Source organism: Phoenix dactylifera, chromosome 7 (genome assembly GCF_009389715.1).
Source record: "Phoenix dactylifera cultivar Barhee BC4 chromosome 7, palm_55x_up_171113_PBpolish2nd_filt_p, whole genome shotgun sequence".
Taxonomy (NCBI): domain Eukaryota; kingdom Viridiplantae; phylum Streptophyta; class Magnoliopsida; order Arecales; family Arecaceae; genus Phoenix; species Phoenix dactylifera.
The window spans coordinates 2,466,876-2,481,442 of NC_052398.1; the positions used below are offsets into that span (position 1 = coordinate 2,466,876).

The window sequence follows — 14,567 nt, forward strand, 5'->3', positions numbered from 1 at the left end:
TTATTTTTTATTTATAATTTCTACACATTTGGTAGTTTAGATTGTGATCTTGGGGTAGATCTTTAATACGAATGACCAATATAAGTTTATAAGATCTTTACATAAAATTTCAACTACACTTCTTTAATATATATTTAAGTATTTTATCATATTTTTTTAACATGCTAGTGCAGTAAAAATAGTTCATTTTTATGCTTACATGATGTATAGGTTACAAAACTATATGATATCTAGTTTGTAGATAATTTTAAATGTATATATCGGGATTATTAATATGAATTTTTTATTTTGATATCCGATTATTGACGTTGGATTTGAAGAGAGCAGTTACTGCTCACTCCTCTCGTAAGAAGCGTGGTTTCTCGTCGCAATTTTCTAACAGAGTCGGCGTCATGGATGCCGACTCCGATTCACTTACACCGAGCATCTCTTGATCCAGCGTACAGCGAAGGGGTTTGGGATGGACGGGCGACTCGTCCTCATCTGCGGCTTCCACCTTCCATCGATTAATAGCACGCCTGTGTCCGAACCACGAAGCAACCTCCTCCTCGACCTCTGATTTCTCCCTCCCCCCTCTCTCTCTCCTGTCTCGATCGATCGATCGATCGATCTCGGGCGAGGAGGCATGGAGGCGTCGTCATGGGACGCCCTCCGGAAACAGGTACCCTACCATGAGAATTTTCAATCTTTCTTGATTTGTTATTTTCGTTTTGTATGCGGCCAGTCCGAATTTTCGGAAGAGTTGGTGCTGATTTGATTCGGTAATGTGAGCTAAGATAGTTTGAAGTATAATTTTCTCCATGTCGAAAATTAGGTCAAGAAAAAAGGATTTTTTGTACTCAAATGATTATTATTTGGTGGATATATGGATTTTAGGTCCTGGGTACGGTTCCACGGTCTTAATTAAATCTATCGCTCAGAGAGATGATGCGTAGCTTCTTAATAATTTGAAACTTGTAAGTTGGGAATGTAGATCCAGTCTGTTCCATATAGGAGGAAACTTTCTTAGCTTCTGAAGTTTTAAACAATGGGTTGTATTTGGAAAAAGTTCTTCTTTTTCACAAAAATCTGGAAGATTAAACAAAAACTAACGTTTTGCTTATAATCTTGAAGGATTTATTGTGGATCTGATATTATTTATACATCATGTCGCAGGATTGTTCTAGAAAAAAAGAATATTTGATATAAATGTTTACTTCTTGTTTGCTTAAAATGGGTCCCAAGTGGCTTCCAGATTGGCAATCTTCCACTTTGATCGAAACTCTTCACTTGGCTTGGTTTATGCCTGGATCAGGCCTTTTGTTCTTATGGAAGGCTGAAGCAAGTCTCACAGATTGTAATGGGTTGAAACATGGATTTCTTCTCATCTTCGAGCCCAAAATTTAAACAGGAACAGGCTTCATCAAGAGCCATATGGATTTTGCCTGAAACAGTTCAATTTAAGCAACACATGATCATATCAAACTAATATGACAAAGATCCACTGATGCGACATTTAGGCCAATACTTTAAAGTTTAAACCATACTTTTACGAGTGATAATTAAATTAGTATTGAGGGGGTCTTAGTTGACAGAAGATTCTGATTTACACTCTACGACCGTAACTATGTTATGCGAGTACTGGGTGCTTTATATATGACTATTTCCTTCTTTGCTCCAAGATTTTCTCTTGTTTTGGATTCATACAGCTGGCTGTCTTGCTGCAAGTCCTTAGTAAAATCCTATTGAGTGCACATTTGGACCCTTTTCATTACTTTTGGCCTTATGGCATTTTTAAACTTGCCATATATGTAGTTCTTTTCCACCTTCTATCTATAAAATTGTTAGATTTTACTGCAGTTTTATTTTGATGAACTGTTTTGTAACTTATGTTTTTTAAATTGCAGCAAGGGTTTGTTGGGCCCTACAATTTACATTACCCCATTCATGCAAGACAGTAAAAGCCATTATAATTAGAGAAATTCATCCTCTATAACAAAGAATAAAACTGAAACTCCTCAAGTAAGGATAAAGATATGAAATATGTGCATATATTCCTCCAGTATGAAATTAGAACAACGAAACATACATTGTGCTGGATGATCATAATGTGCTGTATTGCTTCCTTGGCGACTAGCGAATACTGTGCTGGTGGTTGTTTGCAGTCCATTGATGAAGTGTACACATGATACAATATATTCAATGATTAGTGAAACTGTTTATTTTTCTTTTTCATGCAGGCAAGGAAACTTGAAGCTCAGCTGGATGAGCTGATGAATTCATATCGTAGATTGGTTTCCACAAAACCTGATGGTTCAGAGAGTGATCTTGAATCTGGAATAGAGCGATTTCTGAAACAACTTCAGCAAGTTAATTCACAGATGCAAACTTGGGTATCTTCAGGAGGCTCAGAAATCCTTTCACATACATTAACTCGGCATAGAGAAATTCTTCAAGATCTTACTCAGGTAGAAAAGCTTTTTAACCAAATGAAGGACCGGTAAAATTTAAGCCAAATCTGATTGTTAATTCTAATTGAAACTATACCTAGAACATGCACCTAGTACCTACCAAGGATCAAGTGTCCTTGGGTATTTAGCATTATTGTGCTGCTTTTATAGTTATACCAATCATCAAAAAGAAAAGACTGGGATCAGAAATTCAAAACTATGTCAAATCTTGGTGCATATAGAATCTGGGAAATGCTAACCTTGGTTCTTAATTGTTTTGACTCAGGAGTTTTATCGGCTCCGCTCTAGCCTTAGAGCTAAGCAGGAACATGCATCACTCCTTCTGGACTTCAGGGATTTCGAGAGGGCAAGATTGGACATGGAAGATGGTGCTGGTTCTGTTGATCAGGCTCTTCTTAAAGAACAAGCAGCTCTAAGTAGAAGTTCAGGACAGGTCTCTCTCTCTCTCTCTCTCTCTCTCCCCTCCCTCTCTCTTCCCTTCTCTTCCCCAACTTGTCCTGCAGCCTGTGCTGGCTTTCGTGTTAAAATGCAACTAGCAGAATGACCAGGTTCGGTGCTTCTTGAATGCATCATTAGCTGCAACACACATGTATCTTTACTAGCTTGGCATTTTTAAATGTGACATTCTAATGTTGATTGATGTCTCATCAATTCTCAATCAACATTTTCAATTCCAGTACTCAAATACTATTTCATACACTTTATGAACATACTTAAACAATGCTATATACGAGGCTATCTGATGCAGGACGGAAGTACGGATTGAAATACAGAGAGAAAGAGGAGAGGAAGAGGGGAAGAAGAAGGGAAAGAGGAAAAGAGGAGGAGGAAGAAGAAGACCAATTTTTTCAAACATTAATTCATTAAACCCTAAACATCAGGATGGACCCATATATATAGGGTCACAAAATAACAAATAACCCCTACAAATAAAATAATTCCAAAAAGCTCCTAAAATGACAATATGCAAATAAACCCAAATGACAATATGCAAATAAACCCAATCAACATAAAATAAATCAATCTAAAATAAAATCAGGCTGGCTGAATCGGCTGGAACCCGCTGAGCTGGCTGGATCCTGTGACGACCGGCTGACCTGGCACTGGTGTCCGCACCAACTCTCCTCGGGTGGAAAGAAGTCGACCTCGACGAAAGCGGCTCGGTAAAGCCCCGGTAGTACTCCAACAAGTCCGGGTCAATCGGCGGTATCTCCTCGCGCTGGATCCAAGTGTAGCCGGACCTTGGTCGTCCTCGCCAACGAACCAGGAAATGTTGGATGCCTCCATCACTGGTAAAAACTATTTGCTCGGCTAAAATAGAATCAATATACTCTTTTTGTGCTCGATGGAGGGTAAAAGGAAACGAAGATGGCATGGAATCAATAATAGGATAAACATCAGGCGCAGGAGAGTGTGCAGCAAAAGAGTCATTAGGGATTGCAACCAAATCTTTAATATTAATAGTAAGGCTATGACCGAAATCAAATGGAAAGTCAATGGCATAGGCGTCAGTGCCATTCTTGTGCAACACCCTGAATGGTCCAATACTAAGAGATGCAATTCCTTAAGATGGATCATTACGTAACCCCAAGTTTGAAATTCTTCAGCACGGAAATCAGCTTGCATCGTATACTGAGCAGTACATGCATGAATGCCCTTATGGATTTCCTGATACAACTTATGAATGTGTTGTGTAAATGCATATGCAGGCTCAGAAATCCTAACATCAGTTTCGATGGGTTGTGCGGGGGCATAACCAACTACACTCATGGTAGACTGGTCAAACTCGTTATCTGACTGTGCAAGCGAGCTAGGTGGAGTGTGGGTGCATCCTAGGGTTTCAGGTTTGTCATCACACTCGTCCTCAATGTCCTGAATGTCATCGAGGTTTGGTTCATAGATTTGCTCCTCTAAGTCATCTATGTCACCTCCCTGCTCTTGCTGAGCAATAACGAAAAATTTGTTCGCACATTGGGAGGTAACGTGACCAAAACCTTGGCATTTGTAACACCGAATTTTGGAATGTGGTTTGGGAGGCTCACCAAGCATTCCCTTGCCATTAGTGTCTCGGCCTGTGACATGGGCATTAGGAGGGGGCCTATGAGTAGTGGACCCTACAGAAGGTTTGGACCCTAAGGAATTAAGGCCGGTGGGAGTGCTCCGTGTGTCAGGGCGCCTTACAAATGTGGACTTAGTGTTCCATCGGTTTAGGAGATCGTCTTGGTAGTTAAGGGGCAGGTATTTTTCTTTAAGTCTCTCTTTCATCTCTACCCAATCAGTTATTTCATGTTGATGTCTCCTAGCTAATAGTTGTTCAGTGTTTTGCCAAAACAGCTTAGCTCGACCAAGGAGTTTCATTCTAGCGAATCGAACTTTTTTGTTCTCAGACAGATTGTACCACTCAAAGAAGTGGTCCATTTCGTGTAACCAATCGGAGAAGACTTTCGGGTCAAGACGACCGTCAAAAGTGGGGGCTTCCACCCTAATGCCTCTCATTACGTCTTCATCAGGGTCACGAAGAGCTCTGGGTTCTACGGTATGTCGGTGACCTTTATCAACATGAGGAATGGGACCAGGTCCCCTAGGGCGAGGGAAGGCATAATGGTGACCTGGAACAGACCTATTATCAAAGTTGTCCTGCCGAACCGAGCCTTGTTGTTCTAGGATTTGTTCTAGGGTGTCGTCCTCTTCAAGTCCCGGTAAATGGGGAGTACTAGCTCTTTGGGATCCAATAACCCTCTGAAGTGAAGCCTCAATTGAATCGAGTCGGGCATTAACCTGGGTGGACATTGTGGTTAAGTCATGAATTTGGGCATTGTTTGCTTGGACTTGGGCATTGGTATTTTGGACTTGAGCATTAGTTTTTTGGACTTGGGCATTAATGTTTTGGATAGCTTTTAATAGGGCTTCGATTTTGGAATCCATGCCTAATTGGGACTCAGGATGAGATGCGTCACGACCACTACGTAGATGCATAAAATGAATGACAAAATGTATGATCCGACCAACTATAAATGTTCCTAAGTAGACCTAATGCATGAAATGAATTCAAAATTGCAAAGTAGATACTCAATATAATCGGAAGCTAACTCAAGCAATTGAAATTGGCTTTGAATTACGTAATAAATTCAGATAAGAAGTTGCAGTCAAATAGTACTAGTTTTCAGTGTGTTGCAGGGCTGCACAGAGCCTAAAAGAACTTCCAAAGATTAGATAGCCCTAAAATTAATAACAAAGATAGGCCACTAGTAGGGTTTTGGTGTTGTTTGGAGTGGATGTGTTGAATTTTCAGGAAGCAATATCAATAGAGCACTTAAGAGTTAATTAATTCTAAATTTAGACAAACAAATAAAATTTGTAGTAAGGGAAGAAACCTGATCTGGGTTGGGGTGACGACCAGAAGCGCTGCACAGCAAGTAGGCTTGTCAAACGACTCCAATTGGGGTTGATCTCAGCAACTCGGCGGGCCTGTGCAAAGCAATTTGGTAGGTCCGGCGACGGCGGCCTGTTTGAATAGAGGGTGGGGTTGTGATGCACAGAGGCGGGCCTGAAAGTAGGGCCCGCGAAAGAGGGGCCGGGCGGCTGGGGTGTAGCTGGGCCCGAAAGGCCCACAGGCTAGAAAGAGAGGGTGGTGCAGAAGTGGGCTAGATGATGGCCGTGTTGTGAAGAGGGGAAAATGTCGGGAGGGAGGTTGACGGCGGTGAAGAAGGGATTTTGGGGAAGACAAGAGGGTGGCGAGCGAGGACGGGAAGGCGGAGGCGTTGGTTCCGGTGTCGTTCACGGGAGACGTCGACGGGTCGTAGTGAAGGCGGAGGCGGTCGGGGCGAGCGGCGGTAGTGGAGGATGGCGCGCGGGCGTTCTGCTCGAGCGGCGATGGCTCGGTGGGGCGCTCGGCGGCTGACAATCACCGTGGCGGAAGCGGCGGAGACCTCGGGATGCTTGGAAGAGAGAGCGGCGCTGCGGAAGAGGGCGGAGGATGGACTGCGCTCGGAGGAGGAATGCTCGGCGGAGGCGGCGACGGTTGCTGGTGACGATTCAGGCGCCGACGGCTCGGGCGTCGGTGTTCGGCGGCGGCGGTACTGCTGCGGCGTCGGCTCGGTGCAGGCGATGCGGACCGGTGGAGACTCGGCGAGGGGCGGCCGATCGAGGAAGATGACAGGTAGTTGTTTTTTTTTTTTTTCTTTTCTCTTTTCTTTTCTTTTTTTTTTCTTTTTTTTTTTTGGTCACGTGCAAGTCACGTGCGAGGATTTTTTTTTTTTTTTGAATTGGTTCGGGCTAATGGGTTATGGGTTAACGGGTCGAAATCTTACCCGTACTGTGGATCGTCTTCCACCTTCGACCGTCCGTCCGCTTCCGCCGGATCTCGCCTGATTTTGCGGCGGTGGGTGCGGGAAGACGTTGCGCCGGTGGAGCGGGGTGCTGGTGCGGCAGTGAACGGGGCGGCGACGTCCTTCACTTGGTCCGGCCACGGTCGGTGGCAGCAAGCTGCTGCCGAAACCCCCGGGGAAGCACGGCGGCGACCGAAGGCGAATCGGCGGCGCGGCGAAACGGATGCGGTGGGTGATGCTTGCACAGTGACAATCGGAGGAGAAATTGACGAGGAGGCCGGCTTATTTGCCTCCCGGGCTGCCTTGGGGTTTTCCGGCGACAGTGCCTTTCTTCACTGCGTGAGATCCGAGAGAAGGAGGGAAAGAAAGGGCGAGAGCGTCGGAGGCAGCGGCGGTGGGAAGAGAGGGCGGCGGCGGCGTCTTGCGAAGGCGATCTGTGGATTGACGCCGGAAGACAGTCGACCAACGGGAGGGTTTTGCTTTTTCTTTCTTCTCGGTGGGTGAGGTGATGAACAGGGAAGAAAATAATGAAGAAAGGGAGCGACCCTTCTTCTTCGGAGTACGTGCCGTGCGACGACCTTCCGTACGTTCCGGCGTTTGCGGTGCAAATGATCTAGCAAAATACAGGTGAGGAAAAGGCCGAAAAGGAATCGGCGGGGGTCCGTCCATAAACTGGATCCTTCGACTTCAGCAACAGAGGCAAAGTCAGCCCTGCTCTGATACCAAAGCTGATGCAGGACGGAAGTACGGATTGAAATACAGAGAGAAAGAGGAGAGGAAGAGGGGAAGAAGAAGGGAAAGAGGAAAAGAGGAGGAGGAAGAAGAAGACCAATTTTTTCATTCATTAATTCATTAAACCCTAAACATCAGGATGGACCCATATATATAGGGTCACAAAATAACAAATAACCCCTACAAATAAAATAATTCCAAAAAGCTCCTAAAATGACAATATGCAAATAAACCCAAATGACAATATGCAAATAAACCCAATCAACATAAAATAAATCAATCTAAAATAAAATCAGGCTGGCTGAATCGGCTGGAACCCGCTGAGCTGGCTGGATCCTGTGACGACCGGCTGACCTGGCACTGGTGTCCGCACCACTATCATTCTCATAAAACTATCCACTTCTAGTCACATATCACCAAGCAGCACATTGCATTTGTATATCTACTTATTACCCTTAATCCAATATTTTATAATATTAGTTTGTTGCGGATATATATGTCGCATGTCCATTCATATTTCAAATAATAGAGATTCTCAAAATGCGTACTTGTGTTGAATCTATATTCCAGTCATTACCAGAGTATTATAAACTTATAGACATGGGAACTAAACAACCAGTTTAGTTGATACTCAAATTTTGCTTGTAGGTATAGTTACTAGAGTAGAACTCCCTCTCTAGGGTTGATTCTTTACCGATTTATAAAAGTTATATCATAGCTAATATTTACAAAATCACAACAAAGGTGCCATTGTTTAAGCGCTAAGGGAACTTATTGACACCTAATTTTAGTGCATAAATCCATTGTCTGACTAATCAATTGTGCATGTGGGTTTTTGGTCTCTTAAGCAGATTTTTTTAATTTAATCAATGCATATCGACTATTTCCAGGGTGTGTTATGTTGGAGCGCTGTGCTACTGCTTTATAATTGATAAACCAAAAGAGGCCTAGATTTAATTCTTGCAACTTTAATCTCCATCAAACTGCCCAAGGTCAAAAGTTTACCAAGCCTAAGATCTGGAAGCAAAATTGAAAACCTTATTAGTAAATCAACTAATAGCTCATTACCAGGATACGAGGTTATATAAATACGTTATCAATGAGTCTGGGCCACTGGTGCTACCCTTCCTTCAAGCATGTTGCGACACACACACACACACACACAAACACACACACACTCTCTCTCTCTCACTCAAGAAGATTTTAGGGTTTTCTTTCTCAATAACATAATGTGGCTTGCCATATTTTCCTAGCAAGTTCTTTAAGGCCCTTCAACTGTAACTCTACGGACATGAGTATGATGAAAATCCTTCAATTTTTGTAGAAGAGAGCTGATCTTTGCCTTTTTCAAGTACTAGAAGCTGACCACAAAGGACCATAACTATGGTTGAGTGAAAGACTCTTGCCTAGGTACCATGATATGCTCCTCTAGTTACCTCCATACAGTGAACTACAAGTCTCTTCCTTAATAAGCATCTTTAAGCCGAACCTTGAAAAAAATAGTTGCGAGTGAAAGTGGGAAAGCATTTATTTCCTAATAAACATGACACTATTTTCTTCTTAATAAACCACATTATTTTAAGCATAGAAAAGCAAGTGTCTTTTGCAGTAAAGTAGTAAAAACTCTTAATTGACGAGGGCACTTAGAATTGGGAAAGAATGAGAAACGTCAAAAATGAAGGAACAGGCTCAATAGCAAGGCTACAGTCCACCAGGATGTAGCTAAGTACAAAACAAAGATTAAATGTGCTAATGCTGTAGGTTATCTTCAGTAAAATCTGTAATACGATACTATAGCAAACTCCTTAGATGGCTTTAACAAATGCCACACGTTAATCTAGGCTTTGGAGGACAAGGGGAGCTACAAAAAAGTGCAAGGTATTATATTACTATACGCTCCTCGATAAGCCCCAGAAACTGCAATAGCTACAGTTATCAGAGAAGCAATTCTTTTAGGTATTTGGGGTGAAAAGAAATATGATTGCTTATTTTTGTTCAACTATTTCTCTCTTTCAAAAATTGTGAATTATTTGATTCTATGGCATCTAGTGAAAGATGTGCTTAGCTCATTTACCCCTCACAATCATCATTCTCTACTCCCACACAGGATGAAGTGGATTTTCCAAGAAATGGATGACCACTCAATTAAGTGATCAAATATCGTAAGATAGTTTTGAACAGGGTTTGTATAATAACTTGTTGACCCTTGACAAGCTTGCACCTGCCATATCATCTTGACTCTTGAAAGATGGAAGTAAATCTTACATGGAAGCTTATTTAGATGACTTTTGATTTGGGAGATGTTAGTTGCGACATGGTGTTTGCCTTCTAGCCTTGGTCCTCTTTGTTCCTGGAAGATTAACAAGGAGGAAACAAAGGATCTCCTTTTGCTCTGACCACTACAATTCCTGTTAACTCTTGGTTCCTTGTTGAAGGGTATGTCCAGAAACTGTTGTTTTAGCTCTTGGTCTCAGAGTTGTGATACTTTGTGAATATTATCAATGAACATGTCCAGTGACACTGATATTTGATATCCTCTATTTGTCAACAAAATAATAGTTGGAAGGATCTTTCATATGAAGTAAACGAAACTGAAACACATGAACCAATTTGTTAAGTAGTGAATCTTTTTGCGCCAAAGTTGCATGGAAATACCTTAATTCTGTATTGGTTCCGTAGTGGAATCAATTTAAGTTCACAAGTGAACTAGTTTTATGATTCTCTAAAGTGATCTTACATTTAAAACATAAAGCTATGCTGAAACTGAAAACTGTGAATTTCATGATCCTACAACCATTACCTTATGAGCAATTTATGACGAAACTACATTGACCTTCTTTTTTGTTGATGCAAAAACTACAAAACTTGGCAACATACACAATTTTGTCTTTTCTCTTCCTCAGATATATGCCGTTCGACCAAATACTTACCTGCCACTGGAATCTGAATTCATCACCTAGATCTTGGGGAAAGAAAAAACCCTTTCATATACATCGGCATGCTAACTAATTCCTGTCAGCAAAACTGCATGGCCGCTAACATGCAAAGCCTCCAAATCTCCTACAATAGTTAGGTGTCTGCAAGCCACAACCATTTAAAATTGCCCCATGTTCTTCTGTTATTCTTCGCTTGGTATTGTCTATCTATGGAAACACTATTATTATTTATCATACTTCTGGTTACCTGAATGACCACCTTTCCATTCACTTCCTGTGGATAATGAAGGTTTTGTTGTGGGCAGGTTCTTTTTGCCAGGGTGGACAGCGGTCTGTTCTTCTCTTACTATATGTCAACTTGAATGAAATCTTTTTATTTGTGATTGTTTTTAAGTGGATTGGCCAACTTTTAACTTCACGTAATTAGCATCCATGACTTGAAGAAGAGATTTTAGAAGCTATGCAATCATCAAATATTTTCCACCCACAACTCTCATTGTAGATGTATTTGACTACAGATGGATGGTGTAATATCCCAAGCCCAAGCTACTTTGGGAGCACTTGTTCTTCAACGCTCAACATTTGGTGGCATCAGCAGCAAGATAAGCAATGTCGGCAGCCGACTTCCCACGGTACGTAATGAGTATATTTCACCTGATCCAGAGTAATGTGCTTGATGGCAATACTGTTGAATGGATCAGTTATCATCATACTGTGAATTAATTGTGCAGGTAAATCATATCCTTTCAGCAATTAGAAGGAAAAAATCAATGGATACCATCATTCTTTCGCTTGTTGCTTCCGTCTGTACGTTTCTTATCTTGATTTACTGGTTGTCAAAGTAAGATGCAGTTTGTGACGTTGCCATTTGAATGATCTTCCTCTGTAATTACACATGTCTAGGTGCAGTGCTTGTTATATTAAGATTTTTCATTTCTGTGTTCATCATTAGTTAATTTTGGTTTTTGAAAGCTCAAATGCAGTCAGATATATCTTTTTGTCTTGCCTTTTCTTCATGGATAATTTGTTGAATAGTGTTTAATGTATGCTTATTGAAATACGTTGCACATCATGGACAATTTCTTTGATGCTTGTCTGCTGGTTTTCTGGTTTCATTCGCACCATCTAATTAGCAACTGAAGGCTTTGAGGATATAAACTGGTCACTCCCCTTTTAATCAAGCCAAAATTCCATTGTCGAGATGTAGTGCACTTCTTAGCATGCTGGAATACCGGAGGCACCTAATCTGATCATTTCATGCTGTTCTTTATTGTATGATAGCAACCATCTTCTTATACCAAGGACCTGCATTGTATTTGCCAAATGCTAGTTTCTGTAATGTTAGCCAGAAGAAGATGAACTCTTCTGTGAGCTGGAGCATATCCAATGCAATGTTGTTTAGCAAAAAGTGTAGTTACAGCATAACAAAGTTCCATGCGGAGCCATGCATGTTTCCTTGCTGATCAGGTCCTAGAGGCAGGGCACGGGGGCTTCGTGATACATGGTCAAGCATCGGCACAAAGCTGTATCATCTTTAGAAACAAGGCATAATCCAAGCAGCACCACTGATCTCTCCACAGCACCAGAGGAGCCCAAGTTTGGTTAATGTCATGGTTGTTTGGTTGAGTCTGGTGGAATTTTAACTGGAAATAGATCAGCCCAATTACTAGGACTGGACTTAGCAATGTGAAGGTTTCATTAGATTTTGCTATGTCAAATGGTCATTTGTTTTTAGTTGTTGGAACTTGGAAGAGTTCCTCCATCTTCTTAATCTTGTCTCATGAGTGGATTTCCTGGAGGCAGCTGGAGCAGTAAGACCGTGTTTCAGGTTGGAAATTACATTCTTAAACCTTTCGCTGTCTTACCTGCTCTGTGTCTCAAGTTGAATTTGAGCTGGAAATTAGTAACTGAAGCTGGAAATTTCTCAAGTGCAAGTCTTGACCAGACTTAAGTCACCATGATTTGGTTGACTAGCACTTTAGCTTTTCACCTAGGATTTGGATATATCGCTAGGTCAGGGACAGGCTATTTAATTTAATAAACTTTCTCGAACTGACACTGGGTTTTGTGTCAAAGTTTGCAGAACTTGACTGGTTGATTGATGGACAGAGATATGTAATATTAAGTATTGTTCTGATATACTCATCATGAATTCTTCGTACCTTAGCTTCTTTGTTTGATTAATATTCTTCATGGAATAGAGCTCAGCTCGCATAATTCAAATACAAATGGAGAGGATTCAAGGCATAAATTTGTTCTGAAGGAGGGGAAGATGAATGCAGCTCCACCTGGCAGTTGTTCAATATATCAGTTAACAAGATCGAGACTACTGGATATTAGATATTCCAGTACCAGTTGGGGTAGGAATCCTACACTATTGACCTGAGGTTCCAACGATCATATGAGGAGGAGCATTAGCAGATTATGGTCCCACAATTAGCAGTCCATTTGTTAACTTACATCACCTTGCTGATTATTAGCAGAAATCCCTTTAATTTTTTTTGTATTCAACGGTCTCTTATAAATCGTCTTCTCGAGCTTTCTTACCTATTTCTAAATCTTCTTTTGTCCATATGGTACTTTATTCTCTCATCTACTATCCTAAAAAATTTTCCATCAGGTAACTTCAGGAACTCATTAGAAACAGAATTTATGTTGACTAATCAGGGATCAAGAGTGATCAACCTGTTGCCTGCTTGGCACCCTGCACCTCCCACTCTGTCAAGAGCAACAAGGTTACTCGGAGGAAATGGCGTCAGATCAGATGGTTTGTCTTCTCTTGCTGAAAGAAAAAATTGTTTCCACCCATTAAGAATAGTAGCAAGTCAATGGGAAATGAGTGGTGCCTCAGGTTATGAAACTACGGAGCTATGAGAGCTGAGAAGTCGTCCAATCTCTGTCCAAATGAGACATGACTGAAGTAGCTCTGCATAATGATGAGTTTATGATCTGTTGAATTTAATAACTTGATATGAAGTGCCTGAGAATTGTTGGACAATTAAATGAAGTCAGATTTAATCCTTTCAATGAACAAATGAAGAAAGTGCAGTGTACTTAAACAATCATGGAAAGTCACTGATCAGGCATCAAACTAATTTTTACCATTGTATATGCATAGAATAATACCATCAATTCCCTGATAGCTGATCTAATATTGCTAAGCAAGACATACATGTCAGTGGCTGAAAATGTGTGGAGAACGGTTTATCTGTAGTAAGTTTGTTGATGATCTAAGAATACATATAGTTGCTATTTATCAAAGAATAAGCATCATGCCTTCGGTTTGATGTAGAAAACCATTTTTATTAGCTAGAGACTATTTTAGACCTAGTTTATCAGGGTCTATACTTCATTCAAGTTTGAACCAAACATTCAAAAGCATTTTTAGGAGACTAATTCATCCCTACTTTATCTGGGTTCATACTTCATTCGAGGTTGATCAAATAATTGTTAGGAGTATGAGTAGGGCAAAGTTGTGTTGCATGTGGTGTGTAGAATAAAGTAGATGCCAGACCGACAGTCAAAGTGTTGTTCGACATGATCACAACATCACTAATGGACTAGTGTATGTTTTTGCAAATCAGAAACAATTAGATTAAATTGGCAGCTCTTCTTTTAACAATATCTTTTCCAACACAGGTTTCAATGTTGCATTTTCACGGGTCAGTCAACACTCAACAGTTCCAAGTCCTTTTTAACCTTTTCCCCCCACAGAATTTAGAGCTAATGGGTGCAGAAGAACCAGGTCAGAAGGAATACATGAGAGGCCCCCACCTGTCATTATGTGAAGATAAATCAAGCCATATATTCTGATCATGAACTTCTGATGCCTTGTACTGCACCAGTGTGATGGCACAGTACTTGTAGAATATCATTTTGCATGACCCCAGTAGCTTGAATCACTTCCAACACCTTCGTTTTCCAACTCTTTTAACATAAACAGACCACCGCCCTACACAGGCGGGCGCTGTCAATTGGGAGTCATTGTAATTCTCCTAGAAATTGATCTTCTAGATAAAAAGATGGTCCCAAGGCTTCTATCTTAGTCGATGGGCATATCTAAAAGGTGATGACTATTCCAAAGGAGGAAGTGGGTCCTCGGTCTAGGCCTATTGGTTGGT

At 41.2% G+C, this 14,567-nt stretch overlaps 1 protein-coding gene across 5 annotated transcripts; it reads left to right on the forward strand.

Annotated features, from left to right (window-relative positions):
- Positions 1-426: 426 nt before the first annotated feature.
- On the forward strand, positions 427-13,418 carry LOC103710405 (Golgi SNAP receptor complex member 1-1-like). Of its 5 annotated transcripts, XR_005512425.1 has the most exons (7): positions 427-661; positions 2,220-2,447; positions 2,716-2,883; positions 10,752-10,776; positions 10,965-11,078; positions 11,178-11,253; positions 13,114-13,418. XR_005512425.1 is itself a non-coding variant. In XM_008796097.4 (6 exons), the coding sequence occupies exons 1-6, from the start codon at positions 626-628 to the stop codon at positions 13,230-13,232; spliced, it is 741 nt and encodes a 246-aa protein (XP_008794319.1). In that variant the 5' UTR covers positions 427-625; the 3' UTR covers positions 13,233-13,418. The 5 variants fall into 5 exon arrangements, 4 of the variants coding, with proteins under 4 accessions (XP_008794319.1, XP_038983836.1, XP_026661732.1 ...); XM_008796097.4 differs by lacking the exon at positions 10,752-10,776; XM_039127908.1 differs by lacking the exons at positions 10,752-10,776; positions 13,114-13,418 and adding an exon at positions 12,648-12,666.
- Positions 13,419-14,567: the final 1,149 nt, after the last annotated feature.